The 25,456-nt window shown below is 42.6% G+C and overlaps 1 protein-coding gene across 6 annotated transcripts in view; it reads left to right on the plus strand.

Moving 5' to 3' along the window:
• LOC113240896 (IQ domain-containing protein H) overlaps nt 1-25,456 on the plus strand; it is a 128,340-nt gene that overhangs the window by 47,792 nt on the left and 55,092 nt on the right. For 5 of the 6 annotated variants that reach the window (XM_026478374.4, XM_026478375.4, XM_026478377.3 and 2 more), the window contains 2 exons: nt 9,034-9,225; nt 24,871-24,991. In XM_026478374.4, the coding sequence (XP_026334159.3) occupies nt 9,034-9,225; nt 24,871-24,991 (313 nt within the window). The remainder of the gene's footprint in view (nt 1-9,033; nt 9,226-24,870; nt 24,992-25,456) is intronic. The other variant, XM_026478376.4, reaches the window with a different exon arrangement.

The following is a 25,456-nucleotide window of genomic DNA, read 5'->3' on the forward strand; positions in this document are numbered from 1 at the left end:
GGCACTAACAGAGGCACTGAGTCACATTCATAGTTAGTCTGCACCTTGGTGAGTAGAAACAAGTAGGGAATATTTTAAGTGCTTAATACTTCTCATAGTTTAAATTTAAATTATTTGAGTAATTAATCACTCATAGGCAATCAACTTTTTAAAATACGAAAATTAAACTCTCACTTTCACATCAGTTCCCGCTCATGTTTAGTTATTGCTTTATTTCCTTTTAATGGGTTTGAGAGATTGTATCAGTGCTGATTTTCATTCAAATGGATGGCTTTGAGGAGATTTTTTTAAAGCGTGCCAAAAATCTGTTTGTACATCTCTCCAAGTTACTATACGATGCTTGAATCTGCAATGGTAAAAAGGGCTCTTATAAAGTCATCATGTCTGGTTTTGAACATTTTAATGTTTACGAAGACATCCCAAACAACACTTTTTGTCTCAGGTCAAAAAAAAAAATTAGTGGTGATAAATCAAATGTATGTATAATGTTGTGGAACTAGGAACATTTTAGACTTTTGTCATCTGTGCTAATCTGCTGCCTGGATCTGATGATCCCGATTTTCTCTAAACGGTCACACAAGACCCGCGGTCATCACTGTGCCATCACTCACTCGTATTCAAATCTTTACTAAACACATATCGAACACAATACCATGGGACCATCTTGCCTGAAGAACAAGGCAAGCCCACAGATGACTATAAACTAGAGTCCGGTCGCATGCTCGCCAACAGAGGAGCCAGAAACCCAGCCTAGCTGGAAGTGGCTCAGAACTCTAACATTAGGTTCTATCCCTGCATCTGCTACCCTTCGTCACACCTCATAAGCTCACCAGACCTTCACTACTCGGTCTGGAGAATGGGAGAAGTAGCATGAAACTGTGCCGATCCCTGGGTTTCAATCTTGCCTCTGCTGTTTGCTAGCTGTGTGACTTTGGGCAAATCACTCAAGCCTCCCATTTCCTCACCTCCAAAAGAGGAGCTGTTCATTGGTACAGTGTTCTATGGATCAAACGAGAGAATAATGTCAGAGGCTTTGTCCTTGTGACCTTGACACTGAGAGCACGGCCACCTTGAAATACTTTTCTAGGTACCCTGTAACGCCCACCATGTTACATACATTACAACTCAAGTCCCCAGTTCTCCCCAACATTTAATTTTTTTAACTTTCCTCACTGGAATAATTTGTGGGACAAGGAAAGGGGTAAGATAAACGAGGAGGAAAGATGGTGATTAACCAGATGGGAAACACAAACTCAAGAGGTGGTACCAGCCATTGTCCAGTGGAACACTGGGTTGTCTAGAATTGCGTTCTCCGAAGTAGGTGTTGAAAATAGATTTAAATTATGGTAGAAAAGGTATATTGCATAGATTTAAGAGCTTAAAATAGAACACTTGCTCTGGAAAAAGGGCCCCATAGTGTAAATTATATAAATCCTCTTCTCAGAGGGGCTCTGTTTTTGTCTTTTTTTCTAATTGGGGGCAAAATACACATAACATAAAATTCACCATTTTAATCGTGTTAGGTGTGCGGTTCAGGGGCTTTAAGCACATCCCTACGGTTGTGCAACCATCACATTATCCATTTGCAAAACTTTTTCAACAACTCAAGCAGAATTTCTGTACCCATTAACCAGCCCAAAAGAGCTCTGGTTTTAAAGGGAAAGTTATTTCAGAGCTGAAAAGACCCTAGAGACTTCAAGTCAATGCATCATTTTTTGAATATGGGGGCTGAGGCTCAGAAAGGTCGAGTTTTCTAAATCACCTTGCAAGTTACAAACTCAGGCAGGAATGAAACCCAGGGGCTCTCCTCGCTCTCTTTCTCCCATACTCATCATTACCCCTTCTAACGGTTTGCAAACTGGTGCTGCTAACATTCCCGGAAACAGTTGCTTTGCATTTCTCCTCATTTTTATGCCATGTTGAGTAGATAATTTTGACCAGAACTGGGGAAGTAGGTGCAAATCTACAAAATCCCTTAACTCCCTTAAGATGCTGGCACCTTACATTATATAATTTGTGTGGCATTTTTAATGACTTTATTTTAAAGAGAGAGTTTTTCTCTGTAATAATAATTACTACCATTTATTGACTATCAACTCAATGTCATGCATTATAACAGATGTTTTACATTCATGATCTTATTTTATCCTTAGAGCAACCCAGCAAATAGGTATTTTTATTTCCACTTAACATATGAAGAAACTGGGGCATTCTGGGTGACTCAGTCAGTTGAGCGTCCGACTCCTGGTTTTGGCTCAGGTAATGATCTCATGAGATCGAGACCTGCATCTGGCTCCCCACGCAGCAGGGAGTCTGCCTGGGGATTCTCTCCCTCTGCTCCTCCACCAGCTTGCTCTCGCTCTCTCTCTAAAATAAAATAAATGTATCTTTTTTTAAAAAACCAATGCAGAAACTTAGGCAGAGGGAGCATAAGTCACTTGCCCAAGTTCAGGTAGCTTATAAGTGATAGAGCTGAATTCTAAGCCAGAGCTCCCAAGTCCCCAGCACTTTCTCACGTGCCATGATGCCCTCTTCTCTAGAGGAAATGAACGGTCTTGGGTTCTCATACACCATCCTTGGCTAATGTCTTTCCTATGCCCATCCTCACCTGATTAAATCCACCTATCCTTCAAAATTCACCTCAACCCCAACCTCTTTCATAATAATAATTCAAACTAACATTCATTAAGTACTTATTATATAAGTGCTCTCCATGCACTTATCTCACTGAATCCTCACAGCATCCCTACGAGATGGGTACTATTATTATATTCATTTTACAGATGAGGAAACTAAGGTCCAAGGAGAATGAGTAATTTGTCTTCTCTGCTGTCCCCAACAGCACATGGCCTCTGCCTCCTTCCTCCATGCCTCTGAGCCCTCTGTAACTCTTCATGGCCCTTCTCTGCCTTGTATTAGTTATCCATTGACTGTACTCTTTCGGGTCCCCACTCCTTGAATGCAGAGACATGCTTATACTGGTTTTGGCATGTGCTGACCAGCCAGCTCTGTCCTCTGCCGCTCCTAGACATGCTAGAATTATCGATTTCATTGAATGAGCCATCACATGTATTGCTGAGCGAGGTCTGAATAGCCAAAAATAAAATAAAGAGTTTTCCATTGGGACAATAAGTTGAAATCTTGATGAAATTTTCAAATATTTTCTATCCATGAATCCTCTCCAGAGTGTTGGCTAAAAACCAAAATAATCATTATAAAAGTACATATTTTCTGAAATGGACTTGGTGGCAGAACTTTGAAAGACAGTGTCGAGTGCACTTTGCCTCCCTAGTCACTTAAAGAGTTGCTGGATTAGGAGTCCCGCAGACATACTGTAAGCATACCGTAAGGCTCTTTTCTTCATTTTTTGTATTGATTTTCCAGACGCTTTAGTGTTAAACCATGCCAGAAGTGTTGCAGAGATGAATCACTATTATCCAAAGGCCGCCAGCCTCTTTTCCTTCTGACAGAAGGATAATTCCACGTGGATCAAATAAATACAGATGTGTAGTAATTAGTTCTATTCCCAGTGAGCCTATTTCCAACACACTAAAGATGTGAGCGATTATGGAGCCTCACCCCAACAGCTTTTATCAATTTAAACTGCTAAACAACAGGATAGGTCATAACCCAGCCTGCTATTAATAATGCATTTATTGTGTGCAACATTATAAATTACGCATATGGACTAGGAAAACAACACCTTGTAACAAGAATGATATGGTCTCCCCCCAGAAGCATCACATGTGCCTGGCCACTTACCTGATGTACAGTCCCAAGGCGATCAAAAGAATAAAAAATCTCATCCAAGGAAAAGAGGCCTACATCGTCAGCGGGCTCCTCCACAGAGATGATTTGGCCGTGGCGGATATGCTAAACATACCCATCCTGGGTCCAGAGCCGGAAATAGCTCATCTTTACAGTAGCAAGTCTGGAAGCAAATGGGTCTTTGAGAATGCCAATGTGCCAGTCCCTCCTGGAGTATATGGCATCTATCGTCACCAACAGGTATGTGGGGTGGACGAGTGAGGCTCTATTCAAATATGTCACACCTTCTTGACCTTGTGGGAACTTCAGGTCTTCTGGAGCCAGCCCGACCCAATGAAGAATATATGGAATGCTTAAATTATCTGATGGGATCTGCTTGAGGCCTTCATGTTTCAAAGTATCTTCCTATTGGCCTTGCAGAAATTGCGGGGATTACTCAAGATATTTACTCATTTGGGTTAAGTCACTGAAGGCCCTGTTGGTGTCCTAATTTGCTGTCAGCATTTATCACCTTAACATGGATTAATTGATCACATATCAGCTAGCCAGTATTTTGGAGGACCCTAAGAAATGTGAGAGTCAGTTTTGGTGAATAGGAGCAGGTTTGGAAAACCCCAGCAAGTGAGCCTTCTGCCGAGTCAGGCTGCAGAGGTCCTATAGAAGAGGGCTGCAGACATCCTTAGCTCCTCAAGAAGGGGCCATAAAGGAGTGGGAGGACAGTTCCGGAGCGAGGACAGGAAACGGGGTCGGAATAAAACCACCTGCATCTGGGTCTTTTTTTGGACCAGGTCCCTGGCTATGCACTCCTCCAGCAGACAGGATCCTAACTATTTAGAGAACGACAATATTGGTTACTGGAAATGATCTTTGAGTCAGCTCTGGCAGATCTTCTCCCATTTAACCACTACCTTTTTTCACAAGAAAGAAAATAAAATAAAATCTTTTAAAAAAATAAATAAATAAAAGGGGCGCCTGGGTGGCACAGCGGTTAAGCGTCTGCCTTCGGCTCAGGGCGTGATCCCGGCGTTATGGGATCGAGTCCCACATCAGGCTCCTCCGCTATGAGCCTGCTTCTTCCTCTCCCACTCCCCCTGCTTGTGTTCCCTCTCTCGCTGGCTGTCTGTATCCTGTCAAATAAATAAATAAAATCTTTAAAAAAAAAAAAAAAAGAAAGAAAGAAAATAAAAGACAAATAGCTGTTAACATTTCCTAACCTCAGTTTCCCTACATCTCTGGACCATTACTCCTAGGCAATCACAACTACTGCAGGCACCCAGTTCTCGGGAACCTAAAGAACTGTGAGCAATGAAGCAGTTTGTGAGGGATGATACTTAGGGATCCTCCTTCTTCCCTCAGTCGCTTGATCATGACGTTCTGTACGTCATAGCCGCCGAGCCCCCAAAATCAAACCTTTCAACAAATCACACTTCTCAGAGACTAGTTTGAAGGTATTGTTAACTTATTAAATTGCCCTAAAATGTTTCAGTCTTGCTAGAGTGTTCTTGGGCAATACGTGGGCTCATGAAGGAAATTGCTCTTAAAGATGGCAGAGTCTGGAATTGCACAGGCAATTTTAATAAGCATGAGAGAGAGGCTCCCCCTGAACTTGTGTGCCCCACTGCTCACTGCCACTAGTCTTCACTGGAATTTGAAAGTAACAAATGGATCGCTTGACTCTGCTTCCCAGTGGAATATTCAGCTGAGAGACTTGAGACAAGTGAACTGCACTTTAAAGTTATAATTTTACACATGTACCTTACATGAAACAGTCTTCAAAACTTTAAACTGTATGTGCAAAATTCATATGAAGTCTTGCTTTCATCTTGACTGACAAGAACTCAGGCCATCTTTGATAGGAAGTATTTTAGAACCTTATATGTTCATTGTGGAATGCAGTAAAACCTTCCTCTCATGCTGGTATTCAGAAGCAGGATTGAAAACCTCCTGGTAGACAACTTGGATTTGAGGGATGTCATTTATTTTTTTTTTAAAGATTTTATTAATTTGACAGAGAGAGACAGCCAGCGAGAGAGGGAACACAAGCAGGGGGAGTGGGAGAGGAAGAAGCAGGCTCCGAGCGGAGAAGCCTGATGTGGGGCTCGATCCCAGAACGCTGGGATCACGCCCTGAGCCGAAGGCAGACGCTTAATGGCTGCATCACCCAGGCGCCCCATAGGGATGTCATTTAACCCACGGCATGTGCAAATCGTATCACAATAAACCAAGTTATCGCTGACTTCCACTCCACTTGTTTGGAAACATATGTCTGAGGTCATCAAGAATTAAAGTACTCCATTGAGATGTTTCCAGATAGTGACTGCCTTACCTAATCTATCTGAGTGTGTCAGCGTTTTGAATTTGCAGATGGTGATGAATCAATAACACTGACTTTTTACCGATGTGCATCATAAACTGAAAGCCGGTGAAAGAAAACTGTGATTATTTTAATTTAGGTGAATAAATATTCCTGAATCTCAGCTGGATTTTAGCAGTCGACCTTTTTCTACTTCTGCTCTATACCGGCATAAAATGAATGGCAATTAAAAAATGTATTACCTCTTTTGAACAGATAGATTCAAATAGAAAATTGATAAATGTTTGGAAATAGCATAAAGTCATTTGGTTTATGATTAGGTAATTTATTTGTTTATTTTTTAAATCTAGCATGAGCCCAGTGAGCATTTCCTCTTTTGATCCATAAAGTAACCATGCAAGCTCTCTTTCTGACATGTGCTCCGTATAAAATACTGACAGCTTTGGTTAAATAATCAAAACTGGCGATGCTATTTTAAAAGCACTGTTCAATTTTCACTTAAAGATAGCACATAACTCTTTCCAGTGGTGCAGTCTTTACAATACTATTGATCCTCTTCATTACTGTAGGGATCCATCAACAGACACCCATTTATAGGATTCTCAGAAGCAACAAATAATAGGATTTGGAAGAAACAGATAATAATTCTGTTAGTAGTTGAAACCTCTAAATATACAATATATCTGAACATACAATGAAAAAGGCTACGAAGGCCAGAACACTAAAAAGGCCGGAACACCTTTCCATACATTAGCGAGAGAATTTCATCAGATATTAACAACCAGAGACCACTTCTACTTCTGCAAAGTGCGACCATGATACAGCAAAGTATGATTAAATATAGACTCTGTCTTCTCAACACAACATTAGAGAAAGAAGAGATGTAACTTTGGAAGGCACATTACAAAACCTTCCTAGGCTATGCTCATAGCCATATGGTATGCAGACAAGAGTACTTGTCATTTAAACACCAAATTATCTACAGACACTACTTGATAATTAGGGAGCTAAGACAATTCCATTTCCACCCTAATTGAATACCCCATGGTTGCATGGGGCTTCGGGAATCCCAAGTATGCCCATTTTGATATCACTTCCATGCTGCTGTATAGTCTAACACCCCCAGGAAGATTTGCTGAGAAGACACAACACAGGAGAACAGATTGTGTCTTTAATCAAAATAATTTTAATCTTCTACCTCCAGACTTCAGCAGAACTACAATCTTGAGTCTTTCACACTCTTTGGTTAAAAAACCAAAAATTAAAAATCTGTTTGGTGAGCAAAAACTCATCTAAAGAGAAGAGAATAAGAATGTCACAGAGACCTCCCCAAGTACAGAGGACCACAGTCAAGAGAGCTCAGAAGAAAGAATGCTTACTACCGTTTTGTTTCTTTCTGGGTAATTCAGACCAGAACGTCTGACGGGAAGACCAGACAAAGAATCATTCTGTGATCTAATGGGTTGTTTTTCTCCAAGGCTCTACTAGTAGAGTATTACTTATAATCAAGTAATCCGGGCTATAGACTTTGCCTGATTCAAATTTACCCCAAGTGGCTTAATTGACTACAAGGAAAATTGCTTCTCTGGCTCCTATTCTGACTTCTCTCTCCACCTCACCCTCCTCCTCCACCTCTCTGCAGGCTGAGGCGGGCAGCATGGAGGGGAGGGGATGAACTTAGGTGCTGGAATCACAGCATCTTGGGTGGAGTCTCTGCTTTTCCACTCAACACGGGGTGACTGGTGACTGTGGGCAAGTTATTTAAATTAGTTGATTCTCTGGGTACCTGGATGGCTCAGTTTGTTAAGCGTTACCCTCCAGCTCAGGTCAGGATCCTGGGATCCTAGGATTGAGCCCTGCCTGGGGCTCGCTGCTCAGCAGGGGGCCTGCTTCTCCCTCTCCCTCCCCTTCGGCCCTCCCCCCGCCCTCTCTCTCTCTTCTCAAATAAAGAAATAAAATCTTTAAAAAAATAATAAATCAGCTGAGTCTCAGTTATTCATATATAAAATGGAAGTAATAGTGATGTCTGCTTCATTTTTTAGTATTACAAGAGAAAAGTCATGTAAAGAGCCGAGCCAAAGGCCCAGCTCCTACCAAGAGTTCAGTAATGTTAGATGTTGCCATCATTGTGATAATAAAGCTTCAACTTCTATCCCTTCCATTTCCATGGGATTGAGCCCATTTCTTGAGGGAATACTGTTTCAAATAAAACATAGTTGTTTTCATGAATGTTTTATCTCCTTTACCTGTCTTGTTCACATAATACGTATGACATACTTGGCCAACTGACCACTCAAACAAATGCATTTCATGTACATTAATGAGAAAACAATTAAACTTTCATAGGTTATAACATTTAGAAACTCAGCAAAGCTCCAAACAGGTAAAGTTTTCAAGACTATAACTCATTATGGTGTGGCTCAGTAGGTTAAGCGTCTGCCTTTGGGTCAGGTCAGGATCCTGGAGTCCTGGGATCGAGCCCCACATCAGGCTCCCTGCTCAGTGGGCAGTCTGCTTCTGCCCCTCACCCCACTCGTGCTGCCTTGTGTGTGCACTCTCTCTCTAATAAATAAATAAATAAAATCCTTAAACACATAATGCTCTAAAAGAGAAATAAAACAACACCAAGACTCAATTACAAATATTCAGAGATTCATTCTTTTGCCTTCAAAACCCAGCAAAATGATAGTTTCAGAATTTCCCATAAATAAGACTATACTTTTAAACATACCTTTGGTCCCAGTGGTTAGTGATTTCTTCACTTCATATATGATATATATGATCATATCATATGATATATATATATCACTTAAAACTTCTAATCTGTCTTAATAATCAGAAGATAACCAAACAGACCATTTGCATACACCTAAGTACAACTAAGTTAATACAATAAGAAGGAATCTAGAAAACGAGTCATATTAAATGTTGCTGTGTCTTGCGTCCCACAGATGCTAGAACAGCTGGGTCAGCTGGTCATAGATCACCTGGAAATCCAACGCTGGCTCTTTAAAATGGACTATGAGTTTGGAGGAAACGGGACTGCGTTTTGTGACATTCCTTCCCACCTACAGTGCTACCAGTGGTTCCTACAGGAGAGGAGCAGATATGGCCACGACAACTGGAGGAAGAAATGGGCACAAGTGAGTTCGATGTTGACGTAAGCCCAGGGTGTCCGTGAGCTGTTAGTGGATGATGCAAAAGGCTCAGCTGGGAGGTGGAAGCACTTTCTGCTAGAATCATCTGTCAGCAGTGAGAGCTTAGGTGGGTCGTTTTGACTTTCCTGGGCCTTAGTCCTCATATACAAAGTGAATGGGCTTGATCAAGTTACTTTAATATTATTTCTAACATTATTTTTTAAAAATTTTAAACATGAGTAGAGTGTACAGTGACTTGACAACTCTATACATTACGTGCTACTCACCACAAGCGTAGCCACTATCTGTCACCGCACAGTGCTATGACAATACCATTGACTACGTTCCTCTGCTGACTTATTCATTCCATTACTGGAAGCCTGTATGATTAGGTTATTTTAAGTGTCTCTTCTTTGGGTCCTAAAAGTCTTCAGTCACATCTTCAAGTTGATTGTGATAATTAGGAAGTAATTTTTTTTTTTACCGTATTCGAATTGCGTTACAAATCTCATCTGGTCTAAGTGGGTCTCGATCATATGTTTCTACCAAGTGTTGTTATTAAGCTGGCTGTATTTTATTATGAGAGACAAATTCTGGTAGTGACTGGCTGTCACCTGGAAGCTAATGCATAAAAGCATCCTGTCAGCAGTCATCTGTTTCTGAAGACAGTTCAAGGAAATTTATGTGACTGCTGGTCCCTATGAGATATTGAGAAAATAATACAGCTCAGCCAGAAAATCTCCCAGCAAAAGCTAAATAATAGGAAAGAAGCCTTAGCATATGAGTGGATGTGTATAGGTTTTTCCATGCATACTGCTGGAAGGATGACTTGTACAACTTCTTAGCCTGTTCCAAACTTACTTAATAATTAAAGTAATTTTAATGGCTTAATATATCAGTTAAACCCACCATCCTTACAGCTGCCTCACTTTGCATCCAGAGGCCTAGACCTCCCTGGCTTCTCTGAATGTCAAATCTCTGGCTGATGTACTAATGAAAGCATAACTGATGGGGAAAATTTGGGCACAAATTCCCTTAACCTGTTCCTTCCCCGCCGACGTACATAGCGGTGGGCTGGGCAGCGAGCTGCGTCTGCTTTGAGCACCCCACTGCAACAGTGTATGAATCAAGACACAAGTGACGGAAAGGGAGGGGCACGCAAGAGAGAACCACATTATTCTTGTGGAAGTGAAATGACGAATAAATCTAGAGAACAGTCAGAAGAGAGAGTTCCTTTTGACAAATGTTACTGTTCTCCCCATGATCTATTCTGGGCTTTTCTTCCCCCTCCATCAGTGAATGGACTAAATGCACTACCTGTCATGGCCAGCTTTTTACATATTATTTAAAGGATACCAAAGTGAATTACTCTTCTAGAAAAAAAAAATAAAACAAGGAAAATGTATTTAATTTTGAGGCCCATAGAGATTTCTCTTGTGTTCTCTTTAAACTGGATTTTATTTCATATTGTATATTTATTTCAATTTTCTTTTTAAAGCAAAAGTGCTGAGATTAAACCATGAAAATAAGACTTTTTTATTTTAAAAAAATCAAAATGTTAGCGTGCAAGGTATTTTTCTCAGTATTTCAAGCTAATAATTTTTAAAGAATTCCCTGACACTAGACTATGATAAATTTAAAATGTTTGACTCTAAGTTTAAAAAATGGTTAGAATAATGACATGTGGCTGAATCGCACTTAAAAGCCTGACTACACGTTATTTAATTTCAATTACTTTAAACTACACCATTTAAAATTGTCACCAAATACATTTGGTGTTAGTGTTAATATTATTAAATGTGAAACTCCTGAATAATTAATTATCTACATCATTTTTTTAACTTAACAAGGAAAAAATAATTATTCAGAAATCTTTTTAATATTGTGAGGGACTGTGCTTAGCCAGGATGTAGTTAGAAGTCAAAAATAAAAATAAAAAGTAAAGTGGTTCCAAAGAGCTTTTTTTTTTTTTTTTGGTAGGAGACTATTGACATTTTTTTGCCTTCAAAGTGAAATTGTATTCAGAGTAGAAGTGAACTGCTGTATCCATTGAGTGCAGCTATTGAGAATTTAGGATTAGAATTATCCTTTGTTCCAGAAGACCATGGAAATGGTGCGCATTTAGACATCAAAGCATTACTTTATGAGCACAGGCATGTTTTAATGTCCTATTACAGTTTGTAGACCTGTTTCTTTTGATAATGAAGATGTTGTGTCATCAAGCCTAGCCTGGCACATACAAAACATATGCTGGCAGGTTATTAAAAATTCAGCTTCTTGATGAAAGACTATCCTGCAGGCTAAGAGTCCAGAGAAAGACTCCATTCTGGGAGAATTATTAGAAATGAGAATATGACTGTAAGCACTAAATTATGTTAATACTTACAAATAGCATCATTTGCATAGCAGTTTATGACACGATACCATGATTTTTCTCATTGGTATGTTGTAGGCAACAGATTAAAAACAGTGCTGTTTATGGGAGTTTGAACTGTTTTGAGATCCTCTTGCATCTTATGCAGATATTGGTTTGAGATGTGGGCATGATGCAGTGTAGACTCAAGGATCTAATACAAAGATCATCTTTTTTTTCTACTTATCTAATTGAGAGCCAGAGTTATTTGACTGGTTGCAATTGAGACTCGAAATAAAGTCGTGGAGTCAACAAACGCTGGAAAAGCTGGAGTCACATTAAAAAAAATCAGTATAGACATGTAGGTGATTTTAGAAAAAGCATAAAAGTTACATGAGGGCCACGGCAGCAACAGAGCACGACTCGCATTTTGTTTTCATGGTGGTTTGGTACCAACCTTTCTCTCTTCATCCTGTCAACTGACAAAACCTACTTCCCCAACAGGTCCCAGTAAACTTCGCTCACTAAAGTACTCAATGCTTGTTAAGGTTTAATGAATTCACACACTTGCACACACTCCAAACACCCCGCTCCCCAGTGGGGGTTATTTCTTTTCATTTAGCAGGAAGAAAGGCTTAAACAAAGGAAGGCATGCTGGTAGGGGAAAAGCCTTCCTGGCCGCTCTCACCCAAGACTGTGTAGGGAGACCCTGCAGACATTTGCTGTGCTGCCAATCCTTCTTGTGGTTCTTTTTCTTTCTTTCCTTTTGTAAAGGGTAAATCTTCCCTCCCTCACTCCTGGGAGACTGGCTTTGTGGCAGAAATGCTACTGGTGAGGCTATTTTGCAAGAATAGGTCTTTCTAGAACAGTTTCTCCATGTAAAGAGCTAAGCCAGTTTACTTTTGGATTTCCCTGTGCAGCCCTTCTTTGGGCCTCTGTTTCCCTGGATGGACAGTACAGGATGCCGAAGGCTTACTTAGGCGAGAAAGGAGGAAAAGGAAATTGAACTGCCTCTTGAATGTTACTACATAATATCGCTATTTTAGCCCATCCGAAGGCAGTTTTATATTTACTTGTACTTTTGTGTACTTTGTTAGACATCTGAAATTAATTTGGGAATCACCAAGGAAAACAATCTATATTTAAAAATATTAAAAATACAGGGGCACCTGGCTGGCTCAGTAGGTAGAGCACGCGACTCTTGATCTCAGGGTTGTGAGTTCAAGCCCCACATTGGGTGTGGAGCCTACTTAAAATGAAAATAAAAATTATATTAAAATTAAAAATATAAATTCAAGGCATCCACACCTAGAAGAAGTAAAATAAACCACAGTAGTTGTTTTGCTTCCTTGTAGAATGAAATCAGCAAACAAAATTACAGAGGAGGACCATCACCTACCTAGTCAGTGCCTTAGAACTCCATGTCTCTATTGCGAAGACCTCCATCTCTTGAGATGCCCTTGCCTCTGGGTCACAGGAGCTGCTGTAGGATGGCTGAGCTTGGTGCTTATGTGGAATTTAGCAGGTATATTAGGTGATCCCAAAGAACCATTACCCTGCAACCACATAATTTTTTTAGAAAAGCTAAATGATAACGTAATAAGATCAAAGAACTATTTAACCAAATAAGTACAAAATCATTTTCCCCAAACTTTGTTGTTTTCGTTTTTGTGTATTAATTTTCAAGTGCACTACATTTCTTATAGCTACAACATAGTATATACGTTATTTAAACATCAGATCCTAAACATCGTCTGCGTTTACAGGTAGTTGTCACAATTGGTGGCTGTATAATATTCCCTCATACTGATTTATTCTGACATTTTAAACCATTCAACTAACTTGGAAATTTAGATTATTTTCCATGTTTGGAGTGGGGAAGAAGAGCAAGGAGGGAGTAGAGATTTGTTTTTATTTTCGGTTTTTGTATACATCTCTTTTTACTTCTGCTGAATTATTTCCTTTGGAGAAAGACTCGGGAGCAGAACGCTTTATGGCTCTTGTTACGTATTGCCCATTACTTTCTAAGAAGGTAGTACAAATTTCCAAAGCTGCCAGCAGAGAAGAGCATACTAGTTTTGCCACCACCTTACCAGCACTGGATGTGATGAACTGTTTTCACTTTTATTTTAGATGCCAAAATGCATCTTCTAATGGCTATTATTTGTTTACTAGCAAGGGATCCTTTTTTCACGTCTGTATTTATTATTCGTCTCTTATATCAAAAACACAATATCTTGGTATTAAGAGAAAATCTAGGTTTTCTAGATGACGAAAAAATCTAGGGTAATCATTTTCCGTAGTGATTAAACTCCATATGAATAATTATTTGTTTTTTATGTTTGTTAATTTTTATATATTAAGATTTTGACTTCTTAGATTATCTTTATGTATTTAGTAACTGCCAGTATACGGGCCTACACATGAGATGAGGCATTTTCTTATATGAATATACACTGTTACCGTCTTGACGTTTCCCTGTATTTCTCAATAATAATAATAACAACAACAATAATAATTAGCATTGTAGAATAGCTGGGGGTGCCAAGACTTTCAGCACTTTACAGGAACTGTTTCATTCAATCTCATTAAAACCCTGAGGTTTCTACCCATTTGCCTCCACACCACGTTGATAAGTATTGTATTCTGTTTACAGATGGAGAAACTGATGCTTTAGGTAGTTAAGTGACTTGCCCAAGTTCATGTAGCTAATAAACGAAGGTGTCTAACCTGGAACCCACATCCACTCCCCTGGCCCAGTGTTCTTGCCACATTGAGATGAGGCCATTTAGAAAAGACCCCTTGTTTGAAAATCCCAGAGCAGTGTTTTCCCCCAGGTCCCTGCCATTGTGACCCGCTGCCCCAAGGGACAGGTTTTCTACTTTCTACAGAGGTGTGGGAAACACAAACATTCCTGAACACAGTAGCCTTTGTGCTAGCATTTCCCCCAAAGGCAGCAGGGAGGAGATACGGTAGGAGGGCACACTAGAGAGCTGCAGAGAAGCCGGACCCCTGCTGGGGAGCACCTAGGATCCTGCTTTTTGCAACCCAACTGTCTCACATACCCGTATGCGTATCTTGGGTGATGAGAGTTTTAGATATCACCCTTTGATTGTTCATGGAGGTGACAAACTTTCAGTGCCTTCCTCAACTTAATACAGTTTCATTTCAGTAAACCTATAAATAAATTCTCACAAAGCTCAGAGTAGCCAAACTTCAGGATCAAATGTAGCAATAAAAATATGGTGGGCATTTCAAACCTTGTTTCTTGGATAAGCAACCACATATTTTGTTTGTGTTTTTTTAGTCTTCTGCTACATGTTGACATAGTAAACCCCCTCTTAAGCTGAATGAGTGTTGGAATAGACTAGTCTGAATAATTGAACATTCAGGATAACCAGGAGGTGGTCTGGCTCCGCGGGGTTCTGTAGCCCAGGCACATCAAGGTCACTAGGGGGAACCATGGGAAATCACTTCTCACTCTCCAAGTCTCTACCTTTTATCTGTAAAGAGGGATAACATTAGTACCTGCCTTGTGGGCTATTGAATAAGACACCCTTGTAAACTGGCTAGCAATGTACTTAGCATACAATAAGACTTCAAGAAACGCTACCTGTTATTATCAATATTACCACAAAATTGTATTACAATTAGAGTGCAGGTAACATTGAACAATTATGTACAATTTAATCTTCCTCTGGTGATGCAGAAGGTCCTTTAGCCCCACATAGGCTTCCAGAATATTGTTCTGTGCATCAATTATCATTCTATAGGATTGTGGCTGTTGCAGATACGCAGTATTGACCCAGTTGTGCCTGCCCAGTGATTTACCAGATAATGCCTTTAAAAGAATAAACCTTGACAGCAGTCCGGTTTCTTACCACTTGAAAATAGAAGACAATTCCAGTTACTTTCATTTTCTACATGTCGAATAAAGAGGCATTGACCTGATAAAGTAGAGCTTACTCTGACCACAAGCTTGAGACCCAGTTGCTTCATTTTCTGGTTCCAGTTGGTGTCTTTTCTAATTAGTGTAGCAGCACGTCACCACAATCATTGGAAAGCTTTAATCATTTACATATTTTTCCTTATCTCTGAGAATGACTTAGAATGTTTTCTTCCAGTTCAATGGTTATTTTCACGAAGCTGCCAGGGATGGGTTTGAGGTACTTCACTGGGGCCTGAGGAAGATGACAGGAGAAGGGAAATTGCCTCCCCAAGTAAATGAAAGCTGGGTCCCCCTTCCGAGGACCTATAATAACCAGCTATACAAGCTGTTGGTCTGTGTGTCCTATTGATTTAATATGCTTCTAATCAGTACATAAAGCTATGGGCCTGCAGTGTTAATTTTTCATATGCTTACAAAGTACCCTTTGATTTTCTGTCACACGTTAATTACAGCGTTTTGCCATTAAATAGGAAGCTTTGTGTAAACTAATTACTAGGTAATCATTGTCTACTGCAAGCGTGCTGTTTGTACCTTTTATTTTATTCTAAAAATGCACAGATCTCACAGTCTGGAAACACTCTACCTTCCAGCCATTAGCTCTCACTAATTCATAGCATTATTGTGGTGAGAGTGTAGGAGTTGTAATTGTTGTGGTATCAGAGCTGTTAATTACCGGAGTAAACAGTTGAAATGGTGCCAAGGTCTATTGTACAAGGCAGAGAAAAGGAGGTTTAAATGCTACTCCCACCATCTGGGGACTGGGGGAGAGGCAAATGCTTGAGAACAGCAGTGAGGCGCTATGGCCGCCTCAGCTCCAGGGTTGGCGGCCATATGGATCTGGAATATTTTGAATCAATTGAATTTAACTGCCAGTTTTTCGCAATAACAGCGTGGAAGGAAGGAATAAAGCAAAAGATGAGAGAGACGAGAATTGGTTAGTGTTTTCACATCCAGGAAGTCCCCCTTGGAGTTGTTTTGGAAATATCTGCTTTGCTGAAAACCACAGAGCAGGCACGGGTATTTGGAACAGATTCAGAACGAGTTTTACTCTCCGCCTACGACTGCGCCATTTGCTTCTGGTCGTCTGTCCTCCGTGCCCCCGGGTGAGAGAGGGATGCCCTTGAGAAGACTCGGACTTTCCTATCATTGTACCAGATCCAACAAAAAATCCTCACTTTTGGAATTCACTGATTTATTACCCTGGTATTTTCACCAGCACGGTCTGTAGAAAGAACGCAATAATAAAAACATACAGCTATCATAACTGCCTCAAGTATGTCCACCCGTACGCGTGGAAATACCAAAGAAGGTACGGCTCTTCATTCTGATTAAGAGAAGTAAATTGCTCGCCCGTTCCTTTTGTATAAAATTAAAATAAAACCCCTCCTGATAGTGTCTCATTTCGTTCCACAAATTCACCCCTCTCCTCTACCACTTGAATGAAAAATCAGAGTCCAAAGGGCATATGTGTTTTCTTTTGTTTTCAATTTCCAGTTAAAGAGCTTTTTTAGCACATGCAGTTTTCCGAACCAACGCTATTTCTCTAACTGGTAAGAAAGAGACCTATTACCAGTAATAATTATGGCCACTTCCACTGGCGGTTGATTTTGAAACTGCATGGTTTCTGCTGTAAAAAAAACGTATCATCTTTAAAACACTCATGTATTTACTTGATGTCACTCCTATTTCGCACAATTCCCTTTAAACCCATTTTCCCACATTAAAAATATTTTTTAAAAATCTGCCACTTGCAGCTGTAGCTACTTTTTAATATCATTCCCAAACCGTGAACATATTCTTCTTTTTTTAAACCACCCTGGATTATTTATTTTTAATTGTTCCTTTAGCAGATGTTGGAGTAATTCAGGGCATAGTGTAAACAACTCCTTTACAGAGAGAGATCACAGACTGCCACGTGCACCAGGAACCAAGGGCAGTGTTTGTTGGGCTTTTAGGACAGCAGTGTGGGCCCTGGGGGGGCCGGGCAGGGGGGAGGGCAAATTTCCTGCTTTCGTGTGTGTGCAAAGTTCAATTAAGAATTTCAAGAAACGCTTCGTCTTGATCTACTGAAACCCCCAGCATGCAGCGCGACAGAGTGAACCTGGAAAGAACACCACGGCCCCCTGTGAGGAGGGGGAAAAGAAACAGCAGTGTAAGTGCTGGAAAGTTGAAAGGGAATGAACCTCTCTAGCGTTTCCGGTCGGGGTGAAGCAGTTGTGCTGAGCTTTGGAATGGAGGCACAACATATGTGCCTCAGTTGGACAAAATGCTTCCCCCGTCAAATCAACTGTTAGGCCTGCATGTTGGTACAAGGTGGAGGCCCACATAATGAGGGACAGACTCCTCGAGAAACCGCGAGTGGATAATGCTACGTAAGTATGGAATTATATACCGCGTTTTCACCATTCTGTTTAATGAGAGCCGCCACCGCAGCGAATCCCTTGCCACACAGCCGAAATGGGCCATTAGCTATCAAGGGAAAATTGTCTTTGCCGCTTTCAGCAGATGGAGCAAATATTTTACAAAGCAATTTTACATACCAAAAACATTTGTGTGCCTTGGTAATGTTGGCTGTTTTACATTATGTTACCTTCTACAGCAGCATAATTTTCCATCTCATCGAAGGCAAAGTTGGCATTTTTGATTTTTAAATTCTCAATTAACAATTAAACATGGAGTATTAAAGCAGTCCTTAAACTTTAAGTAGGTGTGGGAAGTAGTTTATGGCTTGCTGAAGACATTTTCATTTTTCCTTCATCTTCTCAGCATATTTTCGCACTCTAAAGAGGGACTGCTCCTAATGATCTTAATGGAGAGAAATGAGTGGAAACTTCACTACTGATTGCAGAATGAGAGTAACCAACGCACCGACGATCAGAACGTTTGCTGGCTGAAAGCGTCCAGCACGGACGGTGGGCACACCGTTGGGCCTGCCCGTTTGTATCCGCTTAAAATGTTTAAACTTCAAGTAACAGAAAATCCGACTCAGAATGGCTTGACTATCTCAGCTCCCTGAAAAATCCAAGGATTAGACTGACTTTGGACAACGCTTAACCCAGTGGCTCAATACCACGAAGGACCCGGTGACTCTCCATCTCTCCTCCTCCTTGCCCATAATGTCTGCTCCATTCTAAGGCTGGCTGTCCGCGGGGTGGCAAGATGGCTGCCAGTAGCTCCTGGAGATGTCCTTGATCAAGACAATAGGAAGCTAGAACATTGTAGTTGCGGGTGAGCCACTCTCAATCAACTTGTACAGCTAAGAATGAGGGAGGGGCTGCTCCTGACAGGGAGTTTGGGACATCGTTACCCTGAACCAGGGGACAAAGACGCTGGGCGGCCAACAACAGATGTCCACTCTACCACTTTTTCATCAATTTGACAGCACAGCCTTACATCACATGTGGATGATCTAATCTGACCCAGACTGACCATTTATGCCCGCTGATAGTAGTTACAGAAACAGATCCCATTGCATTATGGCATACTGGTAGCAACCGGATTTGAATCCCAGTTTGCTACTTCATGGCTGTGTGACATGAAATGGGAATGATAATATCTACTCCGAGACTGGCTTTGAGATAATAAATACAAAAGATCTCTGGCACAGGCCTGCCACATGGTAAGCTTTCAGTAAGTGAGAGCTATTATTTTACCTAAAAAATGACTACAGCGGTAAATGCATCCTGTGCACAGCAAAGCAACCTTTCTAAATTCGCCCTCAAATTTGGAATTCCTCCCTTCTCTCCATCTTTGTGCCACCGGCCAATTCAAATCCTGAGCACCTTTGATGGTGCCCACACTTTACCCTCTGAAGGAGGCTGCAAGGCTGGTGAAAAAGACTCACCCAGGAGTCTGAGGCAGCCAGAGAGCTCCTGCAATCTCACTGCGTGATTGCGGGAGTTCCAGCCCCTCTTCTGTGACATGAGGCATTTGACTTAGACGATCCATATGGCCCCTTTCAACACTGACAGTCTTGCTTAGTTTTTTAGGTCATTGTCCTGCCCTTCTGACCGTATGCCACCCTCCATTCCTGCATTTAGGGACATCAGAAATCTTCATAAAGCAGAACAATCTAGCTAGTTCCCTTGGTTTTTCTTTTGAACACCACCAATATGTGATGTGAGACTGGAGGTGATTAGCCAAGAAGTTATTTTCCTTAATCCATCACTGCAGATCTAGCAAAGAAACTTCTAAAGTAAAGTGAGTTTTGGTGGGATTGATATTTAGAGCATTCTAATTTGTATTCCTTCTTTCTCCCCTCCCATCCTCCCCAACACACACACACACACACACACACACACACACACACACACACACACACAGACTTTACCTGGGAAAGGTAACTCTCTGGAGTTTGAAGCAGCTTTAGTCATTGAGGGCAGCATTAAATTGGATATGCTAGCGGCTTCCCCTGAGAGATCGTGAATTTCCTTCAGTCAAATATCTCTCCCTTCAAATTTACACTTTCTTGATAGAAAAAGAGAGTGGGCTGAGAGGCAAGGTCCATGCTTGATAGACAAGACTCTCTAGGATGCCTTGGTTGGGCGGAGGGAGGCCCTGGGCCCTACGCTCTGCAGGTATCTTGGAACCTTCCAAGGTCATGACTATTGTCAGTGCACTTGGGGGTACATGTGGGTACTGGAGAAAGCCCGTGCAATGGCAAAGATGGGGCCGGAGTTTCTCCCGGATGGGAACTGCTCTAGAACCCTCAGCTCCACAAAGGCCAGCAGCTAAGGTGTGCTGGCAGAGCCAGTGCAATCATGATGGAAGAAACATCTGGAATTCTGAATTTTTTTCCAAAAAGGAAAGTGAATTTTTCTAACGTCTGTTTATCATCCACAAGGTACATACTTTCCTTCCCACACCCCCAGAGTTGTTAGCTCTAAACGATTTACTCCGCGAGGGTGATGGGACCTCTGAACCACTGACTGGTAGTCTACCACCTTGATGTGACTCACTGAGGTGAAACCTTCTAACTACTCACTTCACAAGCTTGTAGGATAGAGGAGATGTCCGCCCCCCATTGCGGACTTACAACAGACATTTTATGTATAAGTATAAATACACACACACACATATAGTCTATACAGACACACTTTGGGAGGGTGAAAAGGGGGCAAAGAAAGCAAGCTAGCCCTCATTCCCACGACCTCCCACATTTTTCTGTCTTTAGCCCCGTGTTAAAAATCATCCAGTAACAGAATCTGACAAAGCAACAAGCCTCTTCATTCTAGGAGCGTCTGCCTCCCATTTGTAAAGCAGGGGACACGATACCGCGCAGGCCTACCTCAAAGCGCCACTGTAGGGACCGAGAGAGCTCATGAATGTGAGCCTACTCTGATAAAGGAGAGTATTTTACTTTCCCACGAACCTGGGGGTCTGTCTGGTGTGGTTATGCACGTGGGAGCACGCAGGCGCCTGGGTGTCCTCGGGTTCATTTTGAAGGGAATAAGCCTGAATTCACTACAGATCTCCCCTTACCAGCATCTGCCCTTAACGGTGTGGTAACTGCGTTTGAACTATGCAAAATGATCATCGCTAGAGAGCAGAAACTATTCTGACACTGAGAACTGGCATCTGACATCAGATGGCCCTTTGTGGCCATTGAGCCCATGTTGCTCCCCAGAAGAGGGTGGTGCTCCTTGGTTGCCTCGCCACAGCGGTCATGGACTCCTCTGCACCCGGCTCTGAGCTCCGGCCTCACCCACCCGTGCACAGGCAGCTTCCGAGTCCCCAGCAGAAACTGGGCTGTGGAGGGTTGTTGATGGGGCTGGCGGAGACAAAACAGAGCTCTTACATGGAATGTCAGTTTGCTGCCTTTCCGTGAATCTATGAGCCGCAGATCCTGCTGCACTTGCATGGTTTGGATCCGTGTGGTAGGGGTGGGGCGACAGTTCTCTTTTCATTGGTACTAAGGCCGTTCTTAGTATAAGCCGCCTATTTCCCATCAGACGCTTTCAAAATAAATTCATGGAATAGTTAACACCTCCCCCTTATTCCAACCCGTATCTTTTTCTTAGAGAGTTAACCATGGCCCCAAGCTGCCTCGGTGTGCCCCAGCACCCCCTAGCGAACACCACCCCGCCAGTGCCTTCAGCTGTGTACTTCTCATGATGGGACACGATTCATCCTCCAGATTCCTGCAGCAGACTTTCCTCTAGGAAATGTACCCCCTTGCTGTGGCTTTGTGCACAGCATAAATGCTGCGGATCCAGCACGGTCGGGCGCGACGGCTGGCTGTGTAAGCAGAGGCAGCGGCGGCCGCTTGGCACCGTGTCCAGACGCCTCACACGAGCCTCAGCCCTACGAGTTAATTATTGGCCCTCACAGAGCATGTTGCGTCTGAGGTGACACTTCATAAATGTCACCTCATTTATCTTCCCAATGCCCCTCAGAGGCAGGGAATCCCATAAAATCCACCCAGGAAGCATTGGTGGTTCTTAAGTGGTCATCCCCCCAGGTGGTTCCTAGGCAGCAAGGAGGGAGGCCTGTTGAGTGGTTTCACATCCTCCCTTATTCTGGAACTTCAGCTGTTCAGGGCTGGGTCTGTGTTTACTACTGTCATGACTCATTCCACATTCAGTTCCCCGTGCAGAGCACGAGGGCAAATGACCTCAAAGCCACTGACCCCACCAGGAGGGAGCCCCCGCGGAGCTGGAGAGCACAGAGAAAGGATACCCAGCTGGTGACATAAAAGGCTTCCTGGGAGAGGCTGGACTGGGACTAACTCAGGATGGGGAGGAGGCAGCCAGGGGAGGAAGTGGAGGAAGGCAGGCTGAGGAAAGAGACTGAGCCAGGGGAGGTTGGGGCGAGGCTGGGAGCTGCAGACGAGAGAGGTGAGGCCACATTAGGAATCGCAGGTGGAGTCACAGTGGCCCCTCTTCACGCATTGTCTGGGGAGTCCCAGCTTGATCCTCAAGTTGATCGAGATCTAGTTTCAAGATTTAGGTAGCAAGGTTTCCACCTGTTCCCTCACTGACTCCACTCCATCTCCACCCCCTAAAACACACAGACACTCTTTTCCCCTAGCTCAGCTCCTTAAAAGGAAGGCCTGACATTTTGTCATTTTCCTCCGATTGCTTCTATTGTGGTAAATACATATAACATAAAATTTACCATCTTAACATTTTTAAGCGTACAGCCCAGTGGTGTTCATAACACTGGACATATGTTCATAACACTGGGCAGCCATTGCCACCATCCATCTCCCTAGCTCTTTCCATCTTGTAAAACTGGATCTCTGTACCCATGCAACACCAACTCCCCATTCCCCCTGCCCCCAGTCCCGAACGGCCATCACTATAATGTCTGTCTCTGTGATTTTGATACTCCTCATACCTGTAATTGATTGATATATGCATGAGTAAATGAATTATTTCATTTAGACTGTCTTGATATGAATAGCCACATGGCAGATGACGGTGCAGATGTTTTAACACTTTTCAGAAGCACGGCAGGAAAGAAGACCCTTTAATCACGGGGGAACAGAAAAGAAGTCTCCACTGTTGTGGGGGATGGCCTGGCCTGCAAGGCTTCCCACCTTGACACTGGGCTTTCCTGAGTAGGGTGGGAATCGACAGCCATGCTCGGGCGTCCCAGCTTGGGGCACCTCATGAATCACTGATAATTGGTCTTCTTCAATAGAGTAGAATGCTTTTAATGGAAAAAAGTATCAAACAAAAAGAAAGGTGGGTTTGGAGGACGGTGTTCTAAGAAGGAGCAACGAGGGTGTCCAGGTTGTTGGAACTCCGAGTTGTGTATGCTTGTTTATGATATGGAGACCTGAGGCGATGTCCAGTAAAAAGCAGAGGAAACGTGTACATGGTGCAGAATAGGGAAGGCAAACGGCCCCCTGCTTTGACAGCAATTTCCCTGCCTCCACCTCCCAAGGCAAAGGCTGGCGGCCTGAGCCAGCTTCCCCAACCCTTCTGAACAGACCTCCAGGCCCTGCACAGTGATTCATCCTGAACTTGCTGGCCAGGCACTCTCCCTTTCTCACTGGCATTTTTGTTTTGTAGTCAAGCACTTACTAAGCTAACTAATGAGACTCTCCCACCAGGATTTTCTGGATATTTCAGAAATTATTCAGATTATTTGGACCCGCCTAGAGTATATTCTCAGATATATGTCTTCTATTATAGATTTTCAGAGGGCACTGGACCCAGAATGAAACAGGTATCCCGAGGAGCTGGGGGTGGGGAGCGGGGCGACGGGACAGTCACTTTTTTAATGTCAGGGAAGCTGGAAATAAATGAGTATACAGATTATTTCTAAGATTCCTTTCAACCCCACTCACCAAAGCGGTAGCTTCTTTTCCAATTCTTCCAAACTACTGAGCACTCACATATGGGTCCAGAGGGTCCCTAGCAACCCAAAGCAAGCCCAAGTTTTTCTTATCAGTGCCCCATATTTTGAATATGAATACTGCCCATCAAATGGTTTTATATCTAGTGCCCTGTCCTACTTCTGCCAGAAATAAAATCTAAAGAGTTGGCTTCTATTTGAAAATTTTTAAAGCGTCTACTAAGACTATCCAAAAACCAAGCAAAACAAAACATGGCCCTGGCAACTGGAGGCTTTTGATATCAAAAAGTCAGGCGTTTTATTCTTTAGGGGATTTCCAGCTATTTTCATTTTGACAAGGGACTCGAGGTTTGGGTTGATTAATGATGGTAAGGGGCCTTGTCTCGGGTCTAGTCAGCTGAGGCTGTGACCTAGTGGGGAATGCCAGCCCCCCTCCCCACCGTACTCTTCCAACCTGCTCCCACCTATAATCCCACCTTTGTAGCATCAGCCTGAAGTTTAAGGCTTTGATCCCATGGCTCTAGGATGTGGAGGCCCCCCAACAAGGGCGAAAGGACACAGCTCAAGAGATGGAGGTGCCAAAGAAAGACCCTTTCAACTCCGTAGTTTCTCCCAGGGTCAGCCCTGTTAGGGTCATAGAATAAAAAACGTTTGGGGCTAAAGGATCTTAGGGACAAGGTAACTAACCCCCATCTTACAATAAAGGGAAACTGAGGCCCGGGGGGAAGAGGCTCACTGCCCAAGGACACTCAGCTGGTGAGCTGCAGCGGGTCTGCAGCCGGATTTCCTGATGTCCAGACAGAAGGCTGCCCTTTGGAGACAATAGGCACGACTAGCAGCAATATTGAGGGGCCAAATCACTTTGAAATATGAAAACTGAAATGCCTGGAAAATTAGAGAAAAATTTCAAAATGGCTTTCTGACTCTGGGTAAACAGTAACCACATTTTTTTTGCCTGTTGGAGGCCTGGTTTTTAATCACTCCACAAGCAGTTTTCATTTCTGTAGTAAAATTGCTTGTGGTTCTATTTAATTTGTTTCTGCAGGAGCCAGCTTTGGTGAAGATCTCCGAGGAGCTGGCGGGCATTTTAGCACAGCACGCACAGCCAGTCAATGAGAAACGGTTCCCGACGTGGAGGAAATTCCTCCAAACATTTCTCAGTCAAGGTAAATAAGACTGTAAAGCTTCTACTGAGGATTGGTCTACACAACCTTGAATTCCAGTTTTGGGTCAACCTCACACCGATTTAAATACCTTGCCTCTCTTGTGTTGGTTTAGTAAGTGCTCCTACGAGCAGACTTTTTTTCCCTCTTTCCAACTTTGTCTCAATATTTAACTTGCACTCAGCCTCTTATGGAAATAGGAGCTGAGCACACCAAGCGTGGCAGGCATAGCTCAAGATTCGACCCTGCATTTGCACCTCAGACTTGTCCTGACAGGTAGGCTTTGGAATCGGATGACCTGGTTATGGAACTCATCCCTGACCTTGAACAAGGTTCTGAAACTCTCAGAGGCCCAGTGTCCTCCCTTAGCTACTTCACAGGGTTGCTGGGATGATTCGACGCAGTACAGATGTGAAAATTTCTACCACGCAACCTCTACATGGGTATTTAATATGTGTTAGTTTCCCC

This window comes from Ursus arctos, unplaced genomic scaffold, assembly GCF_023065955.2.
Source record: "Ursus arctos isolate Adak ecotype North America unplaced genomic scaffold, UrsArc2.0 scaffold_28, whole genome shotgun sequence".
NCBI classification, from domain to species: domain Eukaryota; kingdom Metazoa; phylum Chordata; class Mammalia; order Carnivora; family Ursidae; genus Ursus; species Ursus arctos.